This window comes from Sinohyriopsis cumingii, chromosome 3, assembly GCF_028554795.1.
Source record: "Sinohyriopsis cumingii isolate HCF-2022 chromosome 3, ASM2855479v2, whole genome shotgun sequence".
Lineage (NCBI taxonomy): Eukaryota > Metazoa > Mollusca > Bivalvia > Unionida > Unionidae > Sinohyriopsis > Sinohyriopsis cumingii.
Genome location: NC_142963.1, coordinates 108632339 through 108651593, shown reverse-complemented (window position 1 = coordinate 108651593; position 19255 = coordinate 108632339). Strand labels below are relative to the sequence as shown.

Below are 19255 nucleotides of genomic sequence, written 5' to 3'. Positions count from 1 at the left end.
AAGTGAATTAAAGGAAGTAACTGATGACCTTTCACCATCCAAGAAAAAGAAATGGGATCAAAAATAAAAGTCTTTAGGAGAAGTAGTTTGCTTTCATTCATCCATTGACTCGGGGGGCCTATAATGCATTCTGCCACTGACGCTCTATGCAGATCATCAGTGTTGATTCCTTCCATTTGGTTGAAGAAAAAGTCCAGGCCCTTATTACTACAGATCATTTAGACACGTCTGCAATGCTTGCATGAATAAGTTGTTGTTGTTGTTGTGGGGTTTAACGCCATTTTTCAGCACGATAGGCTATACATGGCGGCCAGTATTAATGGTGGAGGAAGAACCCGGAAAGAACCACCGACCCACGAGAAGCTACTGGCAGGCTTTCTCACATGCCCACATTGGCTGAATGTTAGACTCGAACCGCCGCAGACAGAGGTGAGATGGCAGTGATCCATAACGAAGAGCGCTTTAGACCACTCGGCCACTCGGGGCCCCCCATGAATAAGTAAGTCATCCTTTAATAGGTTGCTCTCAAGGAAAAAAAAGGATGGATCGGGCCAACTGTTGTTTCCATCCCTTGAGACAGTAATGCTATCAATACTTTCAATACTGCACAGCAACAGCAATACTGAGAGAGCATTCTCAGTGGTCAGAAAAAAACTGAACCAGCCTCTCAGCATCAACCCTGGAAGCTATTCTTGTTAGCAGATTTGGCACCCAAGGACAAATAAATGATGAACTTTTGCAGAAATGCAAATCTGCAACATACAATGGACTGAAATTACAAAAGTAGACATCTTTATGATGATATATACACCTTACTCTTGTACCTGCTGATTTTTTACCCTGCCTCCAGATTTTTAATGGTGATTTGGGGGCAAATTCCTGATTTTGATTTTTTCAATGTTGGCAGGTCCATGTTAAATATATTTTGTAGGTCTTGTATAAAGAATCATGTCATTAATATTTTTTAAAAATGTATACCCTAATACAGACCTGCCAACCCTACTGAACAAAATTGAGAGAATCCCGAGTTTCAGACCTATCTCCCGATTCCCCCAATTTTTAAGAAAGAATCCTGATTTTTCAACTCCAAAGGAAAAAAAGCAATATGATATGGGGATCTAGATGACATTAATAAACACAGTGCAAGCATTGCAGAATTATCTAAGCAATCTGCAGTATTGTTTAAGGACCTGGCCTTTTTCTCCAGCCGAATGGAAGGAATTGGCATTGATGATCTGCGTAGAGTTTCAGCGTTACCAATCTATAATTTAGATGCAGAATTTGAATGTGGAAAGAGCAGATCATCAGTAGGTTGCTCTCAGGAAAAAAGGATGGATCTGGCCAGCTGTTGTTTTCAACTCATGGGAGCGTAATGCTATCATTTCTTTCAATACCTCATAGCAACAGCAATGTTGAGAGAGCATTCTCAATGGTCAGAAAAAAACAACTAGCCAAAGAGCCAGCCTGTTAGCATCAACCCTGGAAGCTATTCTTCTTAGCAAATTTGGCACCCAAGGACAAATAAATGAAATTTTGCAGAAATGCAAATCTGCAACATACATTGGACTGAAATGACAAAAGCAGACATCTTAATCATGATATATTCACCTTACTCTTGTACGTCCTGATTTTTTTACCCTGCCTCCTAATTTTCAATGCTGATTCAAGAATGTTGTCAATTTCTTCATATTTCTAAATCCCTTCCTTTTTTTTTCAGGGTGGTGGAGGAAATTCCAGGAGAAGCAGCCTTCTGTAAGTAAATGGAGATATTTAGAGTTATGAAAAAACATCACGGAGAAAAAGTTCTTAATTTATGTCATTAAGATTAACCTTTTTTTAATAGCATGTTTTTATTGCACTGCATTATCTTTTCCTTGCACTAGTCCCCAGTTAAATCTGATTATTTTGTCTTGCAATTAGTAATCTAGAACACAAACCTGATGATATTAATACCTTAGTCAACTTCTTTTCATCAGAATATTGTCCCTCCAGTGAATTCCATTCCATTCTTTGGACTTAATGCAGTTGTCATGTGTCTTAAAGACTCTTTTTATCATCCACATTATCTTTTGACAGTTTTGCCATCATCATAGCCTTTTTATGTTGTATGTTATTTTTCTCCCCAATTATTGAGTAATATTCATGTCTTTGTGTCTCATAGTCAACTGTGAGGGTTTCGTTTAAAGCAGTCCTTCATTTTCATCCCTTTGTTAGTAACTGATGTCAGGTTAACTAAAACTGACCTATTCTTGCATCAGTTTATTGTTTATTTCTTGTATTTCCGTTCAACATTAACTATGCTATAAGATGTGTGGGTACATGCAGTCATTAAAAAAACTAATTGGGACACAACTTCTTGGTGTATAATGCATGTGTATGCACAGACTGCTTTCCTATTGCCAGCCTGTGGCTTGATGAAGTATGGGACTTGGCAGAAAGTTACCCTACCTATAAGTTTATGAAATAGTATGCTTGTTCCTCTTAATTGCTGGAAGACCCACTTTATTACTGAGATAGGTTTGCAGCACTTGCCAAGTTGATAAAGTCACCAGCTCCATTACAAGAGTAATCTCTGACTTTTTGAAGCAGTAAACAACATCCTCCTTGGTGGTCTGTCCCTATTCTTTTCAATGGCCCATGGTTTCAGCCACCAGCTAAAAGATCCATTCACCTACTTGACATCTCAAGTTCCTTGCCTTGGAGTCTGGCGTTTTCCACGTGGGGATTTAACCAGGGAACTGGACTTGTCACACCGTTAAATTAAGTCTTCGGAACTAAAAACTCATGTATTGGCTACTGTAGCCACCTTTGTTAATCATTTTTTGGCAGATTCCTTCTTAAATCTATTAAAGAGTGAATTGTTTTTCCAGTTGCATTGCTGAGATTGTTAGAGGTTGTTGCCAAGATATAGAGTCCCATGCTGCTCTTCACCAAGAGTCCCCACATCCATAGAGATGCAGCTTTGGTAAGCTCAACAGTTTTGCTGTATTGCAGCAAAAGCCTTTTGTGAGTCACCAGATTTGAGGCAGAAATGTTTTCAGAGAACTTATCTCTACCGTTGCCTCACAGAGACTTAAGGACTCGGGCAACACCAGTCCTTGGCTGTAGTGCCATGCCCAGTTAAATTGGTAAAGAAAAGCCCCATTCTGGGAGGTTCATGAGTTCCCCCCCCCCACGCTTTCCCCTTTAACATTTTAAACTTTAACAGAGGAGCCAACTGAACCATCAAAACCAGTTTAAAACTTCTTTCTGCCCATCATTCTCTAGATGAGATGGGTGGTGGGGCTGGGGAAGGGAATCTGAAACTCTCTTGCCATGTCACCTCTTAACATTCCAGTTGGAGACTTTTTCAGAGGCTTTATCAGACCTCATGGAAGATGAATGGGTCATTTCTGCAGTAAAGGATGGTTCCTGGGTTATTTTCAAGTACCCTCAATGCACCAGATAAGCAACTTATCTTCAAATTTCACTCAATTAAAACAGTAAAATACACCCTTTTTTTCCTTTAGTATGTGTACCACATATACATGGATTTTACTTTTGCTCAAAAGTTCGACTATTCTTTGTATATACATTTTTGTCAACAAACATCTAATTTAAACGTCCAGTCTAACGTTATTGTTTGGTTGGAGTCCATACAATCTTTGAAGCTCTTTGACAGTTTGGGAAAAATAAGGTAGCATTTTCGTGGCCTTGAAAGTTTGGGAAAATTGAGCAGATTACCCTGAGGTCTTTAAAAGTCTTTGAAAATTGAAATAAAACCAAACATTTTAAATTCTTTCCATAATCACAAATAAAATTATCCAAGTTGGTTAGATTTGGATGTAGTCGAGTTTTCCTGGTTTCTTTCTTTGGATGACCCATTCTATTTCATTTCATCATTAAACAATATTGTAGTATTTTACATTCATTGTTATCTCATATAACATAACTTGTAAACAAAATGTTAGTGAAAATAGGTCTTGGAAATCTGTGTTTGTGGTTTTTGAAAGTTTGTGAAAAGTCTTTGAATTTATCATTCAGAATTCTGTGTGAACCCCATTGGTGCTACTTACATTATTGATGAAATTAAACAAGGCACATGCTTAGAGTGTAAACAAGTACAATAAAATAAATCTAGCTTGTACTGTTGCCATTGACAGAATGCTTGCTTGCTTGCTTGCATAAAATCAGGTATTCTGATAACATCAGTCATGTGCATAAAATGTCAGGAAAAATGAGTGAGAAAATCTTAAAAGCCTGAAAGTCTGTTGAAAAACTCAAGCATTCTTAGCCCATCAGTATCAGTAATGAGATGTATTCTCTTGAATATAATGTATAAATTTGTTGAATAGGACTCCATTATGTCTTCCAAACAACATTATAAAAACATGGTTTCATCACATACTTGCAATTTGTGGAGACAATCATTACCAGGCTTGACAGTAATTGACAAAAGTGATGAACAGAAAAGTTTGAGATATATAAATTGTACCACATACAAAATGAAAACTGTTTGGTCTGAAGAAGTTACACCAAATGTACAGAAATGCTTTGTAGAGTGATTGACTTCATGGATAATATGAATGCAGAGAAATTTAATTTGCTTGAGAACATACAAAAATCATCGGACATTTTTCATTTTTAAATGATAACCATGTGAAATTGAAAAATACCCATTCATTTTTTGAGTTGTTTTCATTTCATTTGAGTGCAGTGACCAATTAGTCAAAAAGTTGTCTGGGACACTGTACTCTCCACCTCTTTCAAGGACCCCCCACTTTGGTTTCACCAATCCTAACTGGTATCTAAACAAGAATAGATGTACACTCTTCTAGTGATGGGCACAGTGTAGAGGATGACTAACATCCAAAGTCAAGGATTTTGTTCATGAATATTCCTGGTTTCAGAAACAAGAGAAAAGTTTCTACTTATTCTTTCCCTGTTGAACAAGATAAGACGGAGACGTGCCTCAGTCTGGAATGCCATTAGGCCAAATGACAGAGTGGTTTCCATAGATCACCAGGATGTCTTTGTTCACATCCCGATCTTCTGAGCCCATATATTCTTTCAGTTTCATTTTCTTCCTTTCAGTTTAGCTTCTTTTTCCTGAGCATTGGGTAATGGAGTAATTGCAGCTTGTTTAAGGGGCTTAAGGGTCCCTGTCTTCCTATATATGTACGAGTTGTTGATGCGTAATGTCCTTCTTCTGAAGGAGAAGACATTATGCATCAACATATCAAAATACAGGAAGATGGGTGACTCGTCTAAGCCTAATTCCTAAATAGAAGCTGGATCTGCTTTCTTATGATGATGTAATTTACATGAGGATGAATTTCTGGCAGAATGGTTTAAAGTGCTCGCCTTTTATTGATCACTGCTATCTCATCTATGTCATCTTCAGTTTCTCTAGTTGGCAGTTTGGAAACCCCACAAGGCAGACCTGCAAACTCTTACGATTTTGCCATAAGTCTTACATAATTTACCTTTAAAATACGGACAAGCAAAAACTACAGAAAAATGATCATTGCCGAAAAATCCTGAAAATTTGTTAATCCTTGTTTGATTTGGATCCAGGTTTCATATTAGAAGTAGTGAAATTGGTCTGGGAACCAGACTAACGTTACAGCAGCACATCAGACACTTTAAACTGAAGCTATTTGTTTATGCGAAGCGTCTAAAAATGGCGTTCAGTAGGAGATGCATGTATAAGACAAAACGGGAAATAAGCCTCTTGAAAACAGAGAAAAATAAAAATAAATATTCAGATTCTTGTGAATGTAAGCTGGAAGGGACACAGTATTTATTGGACATCACATGCCAATTTGAGTATGACTCATGGCGGGAAATATGATTGCAGTTGTCATGTGAAATGGAAGAAAAAGAATTTCCAAGAAATACTTAAAGTTGAGAGGTAGCAACAAGCCATTGAGCTCCATAGAGTTTGGAACTAAAATTTGTGCAATTGTACTACTAGTAAATAAAGTCTACACATACATTACAAACTTTTCAGTTGAACGTAATGTTTATTGTTGCTGCACGTTCCGAATACCAAACTTTAATTATGTTTTCCAGCTTTACAATAACAGTTTATGGGATTTTGTTACACCTTACTGAAAACTGTTCAAACTTATGAGAAAAAAATCAATTGCCTTACTGAGACGGACTCATCAGGGTTGGCTGGTCTGACGTGGGTGCACTGTCAGATCAATTTTCTCTAGGGTTGACTTTTCAGTACAACATGTAGTGGTACAATTAAGACAAGTTTCTAAAGGAAGTTCCTCTTCATGCCCCACAATCTTACTCCTATCTGTACACCAACGGGATAGGTTTAGGTTTGGGGACTGATTTAGAGCGAAAATGAGTACTTCTTCATGATAACTGGTCACACGAAGACTGTTTCTTCAACTTCAACAATTTACTTGTTGTATGTGTTATATGTAACTTAAACCTGTGTTAATGGCAAGATTACTAAACCCTCATGAGTGTGACTGTTGAACTAGACCTGTTGTTTTTTCACAATGGGTAATAGTCACTTTATTCAGCTTCATCCCACATGACTTGATTTTGTAGTTCCTAAAACAAACAAGACAAAAAAAAACCTGTTTTTATCTTTACAGAGGTTCTGCTGTGGATGCTACTGCTGAAATTGCGTTCTTAAAGAATAAACTGGCCGCCATGCAGGATCAACTTACACAGTAAGTATCTGCTGACAACAGAATCAAGTTTCCCAGAAAGTAAATTATTAGCAGTTAACTTCCTAGCTAAGCTCCTGCTTTTCGTGAACAAATCAACATTATGTGAATTGAGATGTCATTTTAAATGTGAAGATACATATCTTATTTCTTGTATTTCTTCATACCCTTTAAGTTTTCAAAGCATAATTATTTTAATCATTTTTTTGTACATATCACTTCATATTTTTTAAAAATTCCATTAATTGTTGGACATAAAACAACTAAGAATATTTACATTCGCTAAAAAGAACGAAAATACTGTATTGCTATTATTGTTATTTTTAAATTACTAATTAATTGTTGGTGAGAAAATACAATGATTGATGTATAAGCTCTCATATTGTCATTACAATATCTACTGGTGTTTATTAACTGGACAAAGGCCTTCACAGAACATATCTTTAAATATTGTCATTAATTAGTTCTTATTAAGTCTGTGACCATAGTGAAACACCACGTGTGTTTTAAAATGAGTTTGGAAGCGCTTTTATGTTTTCTTATCCAAAAGCAAACATTATATCTCAGTACATGCTGAAGTGAAGACCACAGACCATTGATCAAGTAGTCTTATTGTTTCATCATAGTCATACAGAAATAAAATATAAAAACTTTGCTATCGTAAATTTGAAAGTCGTGGACTCCGTTTAATCAATTGGTACATATATTGCTTGTACTGTTTGTGAATATATCCTTCAATATATCCCTCTATTGTTATCAGTATTGGCAAGTTATACCAAAAAATTTTACAAATGGTACTAACAGCTGCCTTGCTAGGTGCTCAGCATTAAGAGTTTAGTGTTAGGACTGGTCATCCTGGTGTCAGGATATTGCGTCTGGGTGGGACATGATTTTACGTGTCTGTGGCATGATGCCCCAGTGGTAGACATTACAATAAACTGCCACGCTGCAGACATTGTAGCAATAAAACTGAAAAATTGTTAAAGCTACATTAAAAATCCACAACACACAGACGCTTTTGAGGAGATATTAATAGGTCGTGATTGTCCATCCATCTTTGTATCTACAGCCATCTGTAGTCATTTTATTTAGTTTGGTAGTTATCCATGCTTAGGAACAAATATATTAAGTTGACATAAGATATGGGGATTTTCCATTGAACATGAAAGATGTTTCTTGACAAAGATTAGATAAAAAATGCCTACAATGCAAACAAAACTTAATTATCCAGTTGATTTAACCATGCATCATACACAGCATAATAGCAGATGAAAGATAAGCCTAAATGGTAGTTCAATATATGTTCCATCCAGTAAGAGTGAACCTATAGATAAAGTTTATTCACCAGGATTTGTTAATTTGACAAATGTTACCAGACCAAGTGCTTCCTTATTTATGGTATTCAGCGTATACTCTTCTATCTCCTCAAATCTATTCTGTGTCTATTTTTGATAAATTGTGTCCAAATCATACCGAAACAGTCCCCGCCACAAAAAACAGAATCTTCCAGGTATTGGACTAACAGATGAAAATACTAGTAAAGGAGCTAAATGTGTGAATACTTTGGCTAAACATGTCTTTTTCATGTGAGGGCTACTCCATTTAAAAAAAATATATAAGCCGGGGTACTCAGATTACCCAAATAGTTTATATGAAAACAATACAAAATTAAAAATTGCATCTATGGGTGACTATTCTACACTAAAAGTGTCTTCTGTGGGTCCCATGTGTAATTTACTGGAACAGCCTGACCCAAGTGTTCATATTCATCTTTTAGACCATAGTTGGTGAAAGCGATAAGATTCACAACTTTGTACAAGGAAGAACATGTCATAACTGTCTTCAGGTAGCAAATTTACTTTTGGCAGGGACAATTTCAAGAAATTTCATTATCAAATTGCACAATTATAAAAGGTATTTACTCTGTATATAAAAAAAACTAGCTCTTTACACACAGAAATCCAGGTTACATTATTGTGCTAGAGAATTTTTTGTGGATGATGAGGGTGAGTAAAAGAAACAAAGAAGAATAACTTGTGAATAAGATATCTAGGGATCTCCAGGGTACAAGCTGAAGCAACATACATGTACACTTCTCCTTCAATAACTCATGCACAAAGGGGTCCATAAACATATGTAACTCATACCTCTCTTACCCCACGGTCTGTGTTTATGAGGGCAAAAATATCAATGGGGATTTGACATCAATAGTGTGGGGGGGGTTACGGGTTAAATGGTTGAATATCCATATTTGCTTGTTTGGAATAATTGCTAATAACAATAATTGACCTTAAAAGATGGACACATTTCCATGGGCAATTGACTCAGACCCTACACCCCAACGTAAATGTCCAGATGTCAGAAATGTGATGGGAAGGGTCAGAGGAAACTTGGATTACATGATACCCTGCTCATGAAAGAGAGTTCACAGATTTTTGCTGAGGGTTAAATCATCAGCCACATGTAGGTTGGAAAGGTCCAGTATAGCGGTAAGTTGGTTGTGCTGCCTTCCATTTAAAAGTCCATAAATTCCGCACTTGGGCTTGTAGCTGCTCATGCTTTTCATCTTCAGATGGTTTGTTGGCTTTTTAAAGTGCAGCCATGTCTTCTGTTCTGCTGGTTTCTGCAACATTGTTTGCATTCTTGCCATTACAAATTTACAGTGCCTCATCAAGGCCCAGGTGCTTTTGCATCAGGAGACTATCACGATCCTGTGATAAGATCTCCTTGACCACTTGGTAACCTACACCACTGCTGCGAATAGCTCAATATCTGTCAGCCTACTTGTTTTGGTTAGGATTTGGTTTTGGACATCCTGCATTTTTGTGAGACAGCCAGTTCATAGCTGTTCTGTTACCAGATGATAGTATGGCTCAGCCATGATACTTTTCTAGCGAGGAAATGGAATGTGGTACAGCTTTTCCTATGCTGTCATACTCAAGCTAGATGATTTGCCCATTAAGATTCAATTTGTCATTTTGCTTGATATATAATGGGTATAGATAATCCTTGTTTTTAGGCCATTTTATCCAAAAATTCTTCAACCTTTGCATGACAGATTTCATTCAGAGCTGTTATTAATTGGTCGCCACGAAGGGTTTGTAGCCAACTTTGCAACCTCTGCATTCTTAGGTCAGCATCAGAAGGGTCGATAAACAGCATGTGAAGATCAGTCATCAGCCCCAGCATATTTCAGCCATGGTAGCATACATGCCATCCATTATGCTTCAGATGTATTCTAGTCGATGTTTGTGTTAGAGCACATATTTTTTCAAAGAATTTCACAGATGGATCGGAAAAAGACCATAAAAAAAAAACCTGAATCGTTCAAAGATGAATACATGAATGGCATAATACAGTGTTCCATTCTTGGGCACAGTGTTCGTATCATTGCTTAAAATTGACCTGTCATACATGTACTGTATAGAACATGTATGACAGGTCAGTTTTAAGCAACGATACGAGTCCCTGTATTCTAGGGCAGCATCATGCTCATTGCAGTCTGTGCGGAAACGATTTTAATATTAGGCATGGTGGTAAATTTTATGTGGAGAAACACTTGAAAACAAAGAAACACATAAATTAGCTTGTCTTACAAACTCCAATACTAAGATAACTTCTTATCTACAGCAGACTAAACTGCAGACATGAATGTTATAAATGCAGAGGTGTTATTTACTGAGTTCTTAATGGAAAGATAATGAAGATCTTGCTATTGGTGCAGAAGCAAGAGAATTCATAGAACATGATTCTACTCTAGTTTTGAAGGTGTTTGATGATAATGTTAGAGATTATTATGCTACAGCCTGTGATTACATGCTCCAGAAATTCCCCTATGAAAATGAAGTGCTTTTAAATGCTTCAGTTGCTGATGTAAATGAGAGACAGTCATAAAGCTTCAAAAGTGTTAGATTCTTCGTCAAGAGATATCCCTTTCTATTACCATGCTTGCCTACCTTGGATCATCTGGAAGGAGAATTCTTGCAGTATAAAGTTGGGATTCTACCTGACAATATACTTAATGCAGATTAATGTGCAGTGGCACCTTATTTCCCAGCTAAAAGACGCAATCACTGGAAGATATAGATTTCCTCTTCTTTGTCAGGTTATGAAAGGAATATTGGTTCTTTACCATTCTAATGCTGACTGTGAGAGATTGTTCAGTATTGTTAACAAAAATAAAAGTGAATTCAGATCCAGGCTCAGTAACCCAGTACTTTGTGCTCTACTGGTGTGCAAAACATTCACGGTCTCAGCTGGTACAAAGTGTTTTAAAATATAACATGACAATCTATTGCTTTCGAAAGCTGAAAGTGCTACATATGAAAACTTGAAGCAGTAAAGGATGTTAAAAGACGAGAGGGGCCAATAAATAATTGTTTATTGAATTTTTAGCATGTTATATGTGGATTCCTCTTTTTCTGCTTGGATTCCTCTTTTTGTCCACTTGGATTACACTTTTTCCTCGTCAGGGGTTGGCATGTATGTGGTAGCAACAATGTCACTGTACTGCAAGGCTGGCTTTTAAAATTACTCTGACCAGTGGCATGACAATGCCTCATGATGCCAACTGCTCAGTTATGAAAAACATAGGCTGTGCAATCAATAAGATCAGTGTAAAGATAGAGGGCATTGAGCTGGTGTGTACTGACAAATCAGATGTCTGTGTCATTTACACATGTAAGTATTTGCCTGTTGAAAATGTAAGAATAATGAATCAGTTCATTTGTTTAAATGTATGTCAGAAGATTCTTAAAAAAATTTGAAACTTTAGGGCTTGTTTTTAAACTCTGACTCTTGATGTAAATAGACATCAAGTGCAAGTCTTAAATTTGCTGATTGTACCTTTATTGTATTATTACAGGACTGGTGGCCATGACAGAGGTTATGATGCACCCTCCGGCTCATTGGATTATGGGTACTATCCAAGTAAGTATTTTGCAGAAAATCTTTTGGTGGATATGTGCCTGACAGGTTTCTACTGATCATTTTTAATGTTATTGTTGCCATTATATGCATCATGATTCAGTTTTGAAATTTAGCTCAGTTTCTCTGACACTGTTGTAATTAATTAGTCATTAAACTTTATGGACATAATCGTCATGTAGGGTACTATCTGCCATGGTAAAAAGTAGATCATTGTGACCCATTTTTAACACTCCTGCAGTACATTAATTGGCTCAGTCTCTCACATAGTATATAGTCATGAAAATGTATGGGTATATTCATCTTAAAGGATACTAGCTACTTCACGCAAAAGTGGGTCACCGTGACCAGTATTTCATGCTTTTGTGATTACATTAGGTTTTTTTGCATTTGACAATATTGTAGACACAGCTAACACAACTTGAAGGAGCGACTACTGCATGATGTAAAAAAATTCAAAATTCCAAGAAATGTTATGGATTTGTAGTCCTTACAAAAAACAAAATTTTCTGATCCATACAGTACTGTTAAACATTTGGGTATACATAGATAATCGAAGTCAAATGTTTGAATTTTGGAAACCATTGGCATCATTTTGGAGTTGATAAAATAAAAGCTGATGATTGCATGCAAACATCGTTGTGACAAAGACCCAGAAGAAGAAGAAATGTTTTTTGAAATAGAAATCTTCTGTACAAAAGGGATAATTTTGTGAAGGGGCTAGAGAAAGAATAAAAATAGTAAAAGGTACAACAGATACACTGGAGCTACACCGCTTCCAACCTATGAAAAATTACTTGAAATTGATACAAGAGAAAGAAAAATGTCTCAAAACAATGACAAATGCTCGATTATAGCATGATTTTGAATAAATGTTTGCAGCAGATTTAAATCATGGTGATAGTTTTACATGAATTGGTGATGTTGGAATGGATATGCTTTCAGTATAATGGAAAAAGCTATCGTTATTGGAAATTAAAGTGGAGAGTGAAAGAATGCTCATCCTTTTGAGCCTGAATTAATTGCATGGCCACAGTGCATGCTGTCTACATAAACTGTTTCTAATGTCATGAATATTGTTTAGTTCAGAAATGTGTTACTGTTAAATTCCAATTAAGTTGCTGTATTCAACAGGTCTTTGCGCATTGTATGTATTTCAGATGCATTGAGCAGGGCATACTTAAAGAATTTTTTGGTTTATATTCAGCAGTTACCAAATGTTTTAGATGGCTTCCACATGGGTTGTGGTAGAACCCTATGATTTCAAGGTCAAAAAGTCAAGGACACTGATTGAAAGAATAGAAAATGTTCCATGCAATAACATCAGTTAAACATCCCATACCTCAGCCAAACTTTGTGGATGATTTGTACTTGATGTGTATGAAGTCTGTTGGTTTGAATATCAGAACATCAGAGGTTTCAATGGTTTCAGTGAAATAACTAAGAGTTGTTCATCGCAGAGGGGGACCAAATGGATGGATGGATGAATGACTTTCATTTAGGGTAGGACAGAAGGGTAAATGGTCATGGTCACTAGCACTGTAAAAATGAAAATGGTTTTGCACAAAAATTTAAGTTATCTATATAGACGACAGGTAATCAATGGCAGTCATAATGTGCCATTCACAGAGTTCTTGTTATGTAATTAATTACTGTCACAAAAATTTAGCACAATTCTTGTAGCTGCATGTGATTAAAAGTCTACATGGTGTTTTTTTTGCACACAAGGTGGTGGTGGTGGGTCAGGAGGTGGTTACAGAGGTGGATCCCAGCAGAGAGGATATGGATCTAACATGTCAGGAGGGGGTTACTATGGGAACAGAGGCGCATCCAGATCTTCATCTGGCAGGGCTGATATCTACTCTGACTACAGTAAGTCAAGAGTTCCTTTACTTTATGTGAACAGTAGTATAGCAGTGGCTATTGTAATCATATTTAACTCCAGTAATTGATGTCCCTGGCTTTTAACTGGCCTCGGTATGTCAAGCCACCTTACAAATTTGGTTGAAATTGACTAATAATAAAGAAGTTTGTTCAGCAGAAATGAAAGTGGTTGGCTCCAGTTAGCATCACAGAACACTCCAACACAATGGCTACAGCTATCAACACCCTACCAACCTCCAGGATTTGCACAGGAATCTTTTACATTTTAAGTAGAATTTACCTTGAATAAGATATAGTTCATAGAATATGTATTATGTCATGTTCCACTGCTTGTTACAGTTAGGAATATGTAGTAAAGTCTACAAGAACAGTGTTCATTGTGTTTGAATACAGAGGCGACACCTGAATCATGAATTGGTATCATGGAGGAAGAATCTATGTTAGCTTCTTTTTAAACAAAATATAGACTTACTAGAAACAAATACACGAGACTTCTTGATCAAAACTTCAAATACAAGTACACAATTTTTGTGTTGTAGATTAACTTTGCTTTTGTTTAGCTCTACTAGTCATAGGAATTCCATACTTCTTGTGCAATGCAATCCTTTTTTGGAGGCTGACTTGCTGTTTTCAGAGGTCTGGTCATCATGGAAGATTAATGGATCCTTTCCATGGTAAAGGGGGGTCTACACAAAACTCCTTCCTCTCTTGAGAAACCCATTCTTGTTCCAACAGTCAGATGTTACCATATTAAAGGAAAAGATGTATACCCTTCTTTGTTGGGTGCAGTAGATAGCATGCAAAACATCCTCTTGCCAGCTTTCTGACTTTTCTGGTATATATAAAAAATTAGGTGAAGCTGAGGCTTGTCAAAGATTTTCCCTCCTGTGAGACAAAATCTTTAGGATGGAGATTTCTTTGTCCATCCAGAGCACCATCAGGCTTTGCAGCTGGGCAATTTCCACAAGACAGTACTTCATAATGTGGATAATAGTATTACTCGATTGCAGATGTTCACGTAACAGGGTTAGTGCCATTGACAAAATTCAACAGGTTTTGGGGACCCTGGGTGGCTGAGTGGTCTGAAATGCTTGCATTTACTGATCACTGCCATCCCTCTGCGTTGGTTCCACTCTTGGCTCTGCCAATGTGGATATGTAAGAAAGTTGCCATTAGCTTCCCATGGGTCGGTGGTTCTTATTAGGGTTTCCCAAGGTTCCTCCATTATGTGATACTGGCTGCCATGTATAGCCTATCATGTGCAGAAAAAAGGTGTTAAACCCAAAACAACATCAACAGGTTCTGCTTGCCAAAAGTGAGTTGCTCTTGTATTAATACTTAGGTCCCAATTCTTTCCTCAAGTTTCATGCAGTGTTTAGGGCAATTAAAATTAAATCTTTGTCTTTGGGTATCAGATAAAGAAATGCAGTTGGAAAGATCACAAGGGTAAATACATGAGAAATCTGTTGGGACATGTTGCTTTGCTGCACTTGAAATGCAAGCCTACACTTTTTAATTTTTCAACCTTTTTGTCTCTTGCAGTAAAAGGTCTTGAAAAGGGTGGACAGCAGTATCCTTACTAGAGTGAAACTGGACAGGCCTGTCTGCATGAGAGCAGAGTCAGAATTCCCCTAACAGTTTTCCTTGAAATAGAAATTCTTGATGACAATGTTTTAAATGAGTTCCTGTACATAACTTTTTTTTACAATTTTATCAACATTTCAATGTAAATACATTAGCAGCATAAAAATTAGGAAGAGGCTCTAAAGACATGTTGCATCTCATACTTTTCATGTCATAAGTTATTTAAAGAGGAATTGTGAATGTTCTTTTACTTCAGTCTTTAACTAGACTAATCACAGACTAAATCGTGACTTGATAGAAAGTCAAATTTTGTCATAGATTTTTTACCATTTAATTTCATGTCACAGATTCCAGTAATTCCAATTTTTGGCATTGTAATAGATCCTATATAATGAATGTAATGCTGGAATAACCAGTGTTGGTATTTTATTCAATAGTTCGCATTAAAGTGTTTCATTATGCCCCTAATTCAGTAGCAGATGGGGGAGCGTGTTGATTTGCTGCAATCTGTTTATCTGCAAGTTCATACATCCTTGTGCATGTCCCAAATCCATTTTAATGAAGTAATGCAGGCCTATTGGACCTGCAGCCATGACATTTGGCACTTTATTCTGGGTATGAGTAGATGCCTGATCTGATTTTCCAGACATTGCAGTAATTTTTGAAGTTTTTAGAAAAATTGTATTAAGCAAAACCCAAATGAGGTTAACAAGTGAAATTTAGTACACATTTGTATTCATAGCTAGATGTCCTGATTAGATTTTTAGGACTTTACAGACATTTTTTAACATTTGGAATGTTTTCTGAAACCAAAATATTGTGCCCAAACATTTGGTAAAATTGTGAAGTACACAGAGAAACATTTTGGTTTGCATGTTTGTATGCATAAATAGATGACCTGATTCAATTAGCATGCAATTAGAGTAGTTATTTTTCTCTTAGTTTTGAACTTTTGGGACTTGGACTTTTTGTTCTGCATTGTCAGCACTGGGGGGCATATGTTTTATGAACACGAATCCAGTTATTCAGACCACAGGAGATGATTGTTCACCTTTCATATTTATGTTTTGTCTCTTCAAGCATTAATCACATTATGTTATCATGTGTTATAAAATTATTTTTACATTCACTGTCTTTGTAGTATGAGTATTCATTTAGTGAAATGTTTAACATTTTAAAAAATATGAACCTGTTTTTTAATTACTGCATGCCTCAGAATCGAGACTTGCATCAATATTCTTTAACATGACATGACATTATATAATTGACCAGATGGATAGTCATATCGAGGAAGTATCATGTTATCAGATAATCAGTTAGTTTGAAACCTAATCATATAAAATATGAATATTCATCAGCAAATAAGTAGAGGTTAATTTCTTTCCATGTGTTAATACTGGATGTATCTCAGTGTGCTGTACAAAAATGTGATAATTCAACAAGTGGCAAAGGCACAAGCTAAAAGGTACAGTACTGTTTTTAGGCTAACTTGTTAAAGTATATCCAGTATAAATGCTGGAAAATAAAATTGTCTTTTATTTTTTTTATATACCAGTCTTGGCTAGAAGATTAATATATAACTGACCAGAAGGCTAGTCATGTCATTGAAGTATCATGTTATCAAATAATCTGTTATATGTGAAACCTTTTCATATAAAATATAAATATTCATCAACAAATAAGCAGAGGTTAATTTCTTTCCATGTGTTAATACTGGATGTGTCTCGGTGTGCTGTACAGAAATGTGATAAGTCAAATAGTGGCAATGGCACAAGCTAAAATATACAATACTGTTTTTTGGCTAAGATGTTATAGTATGTCCATTATAAATGCTGGAAAATAAAATGTCTTTTTTTTATATACCAGACTTGGCTAGAAGATTAAACTATACAACAACCCCATCTCTTTGCACAACTTCACTAGTTTCATTCTGCTGCTTAGGGCTTTCCTGCGGCTGAAGAGTGTAAAAAAAAACATTGGCTTCTTCTAGAATGCTGATAAATTTCCAGGCAAGAATCGGGGGGCTTTTTTTAAGCAAATAAAGTCATAAATGAGGTGAAATAGCGGTAAAAAATAATAAATTCAACATTTTTCACTGGAACCGTCATCTTTACTGTTTTTATTCTAGATTCTGTAGTGATCTGTGACAAGTATTTGAAAAAGTATTCATCATGAATTTGATTCTGTCCTTAGCTGCTTATAAAATCGGAAAACTCTTAGAAACATTAAGATGCCAACGACAGTAGCACAAAGACATTACATAGTGCCATCAAATCAACTAATGTAGGATAGACAGAAATATGCCTATTCTGCACACTTTCTCACTTCAAAAGCTGTAGAGTGGCTTGTCCAGTCATATCCATACACATCTGGAAGATTCTACTAATAATCTGATCTGCATTATTTTTGGCACAAAATATAACAGCAAAAGAAGGATCCATACAATTTTGCAAGTCACAATCATGTATGAATTGTGCAAAAGGTCTCCTGAACTCGTCTGGGCATAGGTAACAAAATTTTATTTAATCCAAAGTAGAATTCTTAAGAATGCTGCATAGTAATTAATGACTCCTACAAAGATTTTGCACGCCTTGGTGATGTTTACATATCATGTGACCAGCAGTAGAGAAGAAATAGTGTACCCTTGTAATAATTGTACAGTTTTGTTTTAGACCAGACAATAGGCAGACATTATTTTGTCACAAAGGGGAGCTTATAAATGAATCAGTCACCTTCAAACTGGGGTGGGGGTGGGGTCAGGGCCAACATACTGCACCATACCTTCCAACCATTACCATTTTGGCATAGTTATTGTGATTTTTTTCACTGAAATGTCTCATTTATGTATGAATTGGGATTTTAGATACACTGATCAAAATAAAATGAAATAAAGCAGTACAAAGCCGTGTTGGTCATTTTAGCTCTCTACTGGTCAAAGACCAGGGTCTGGTTGGTCCTAAATGGAAATGATGCTGTTTTCAGTATTGCAACCACATAGCCATCTTGAAGATTTTGTTATTGCTACTCATGATTGATGGTCATATCAACGTAGGGTAGTCACTAAAAGAATTCTTATAAAATCTGGTTGGTTCTGAATGAAAATGATGCTGATTCTCATCTAATATGGCAGACATCTATTGAAAACTTTGTTGGTACTCTTTTTATGATGTCTAGGGGGTCCTAAATGAAAACTCTGCTTATCTAACCTTCAGTGTGGTTCCTCCTGAGCAGTAAGTGGTATTGACATTCTGTTATCACAGGAAGAAAATGGTACCAATCTTACCCCCATGATGTTGGCCATCTTGACAGTATGATTGTTGCTATTCATCCTGGAAGGATCAAATTTTTTTAAAACTGGGCTGTCACCAGAAGAGTTGTGATGATGTCTTGTTAGCCCTCGATGAAAATGTTGCCAATCTGACCACATCATGGCCGTCATGAAAAGTTCAGTTACAGCTGAAGTCTTTTCATGATGTCTTGCTGGTCCTATATCAAAAGTAGTTTACTCCAAACACCAAACCAAATGAAAATAGTGCTGCTTTTGCATTAGATATGGCTGTCACAGTGGCCATCTTAAAAAATCTTGTTATTTCTCCAGAATATCAGTTTCAGTACTCCATAATTAAGACGCCTTGATTCCTGTATATTATTTTTGTCCAGTTGCGCAGTTCTTTTGGGTGTCTTTATTTTTTTTTTTTTCTTCTTCAGGTCAGTCGTATTGTCGTTAGGACAGCATAAAAAGCTTGGTAATGGTTGAAAAATTTTTTTCCATATACATTATGACAAAAGAGCAGTAACTCCTGTCCATTACCTCTTTTTGCCACTGCCAGAGATCGCCAGTTTTAAGCTTTCACTACAGTACAGGCAGCACACTGCTGTAGACATCCAAAATATTGTGTATTTTGTCCATGGTTTTCAACCATCCATCTTTGAAAGGGGATGGGGTGTTGTATGTAGTAAGGAATCTATTAAGGTGATATACCCCCTTTTTGTAACCAGTTTGTATATTATTTGTCACATTTATGGAATTTGTTCATTTTGACCGTATGCTCCAGTACATTACCATTGATGTGTTTTATTCAAATTTTTGCAACCAAGATTTTTGATCACTTAATTAGAAACAGGTGTTGGTTTTGTGACTAGTTAATTAATAAATTGGATGGATGGTCATCAGACCAGAAGAGATT

General features: G+C 36.3%; 1 protein-coding gene across 3 annotated transcripts in view; it reads left to right on the top strand.

The window, feature by feature from the left end:
- The window catches only part of LOC149803520 (uncharacterized), a 61320-nt gene extending 43350 nt beyond the window's left edge, over nt 1-17970 (top strand). For all 3 annotated transcript variants that reach the window (XM_089953274.1, XM_089953272.1, XM_089953273.1), the window contains exons 10-14: nt 1718-1752; nt 6600-6677; nt 11539-11603; nt 13329-13472; nt 15027-17970. In XM_089953274.1, the coding sequence (XP_089809400.1) occupies nt 1718-1752; nt 6600-6677; nt 11539-11603; nt 13329-13472; nt 15027-15067 (363 nt within the window). In that variant the 3' untranslated portion in view covers nt 15068-17970. The remainder of the gene's footprint in view (nt 1-1717; nt 1753-6599; nt 6678-11538; nt 11604-13328; nt 13473-15026) is intronic.
- The last annotated feature ends 1285 nt before the right edge of the window (nt 17971-19255 follow it).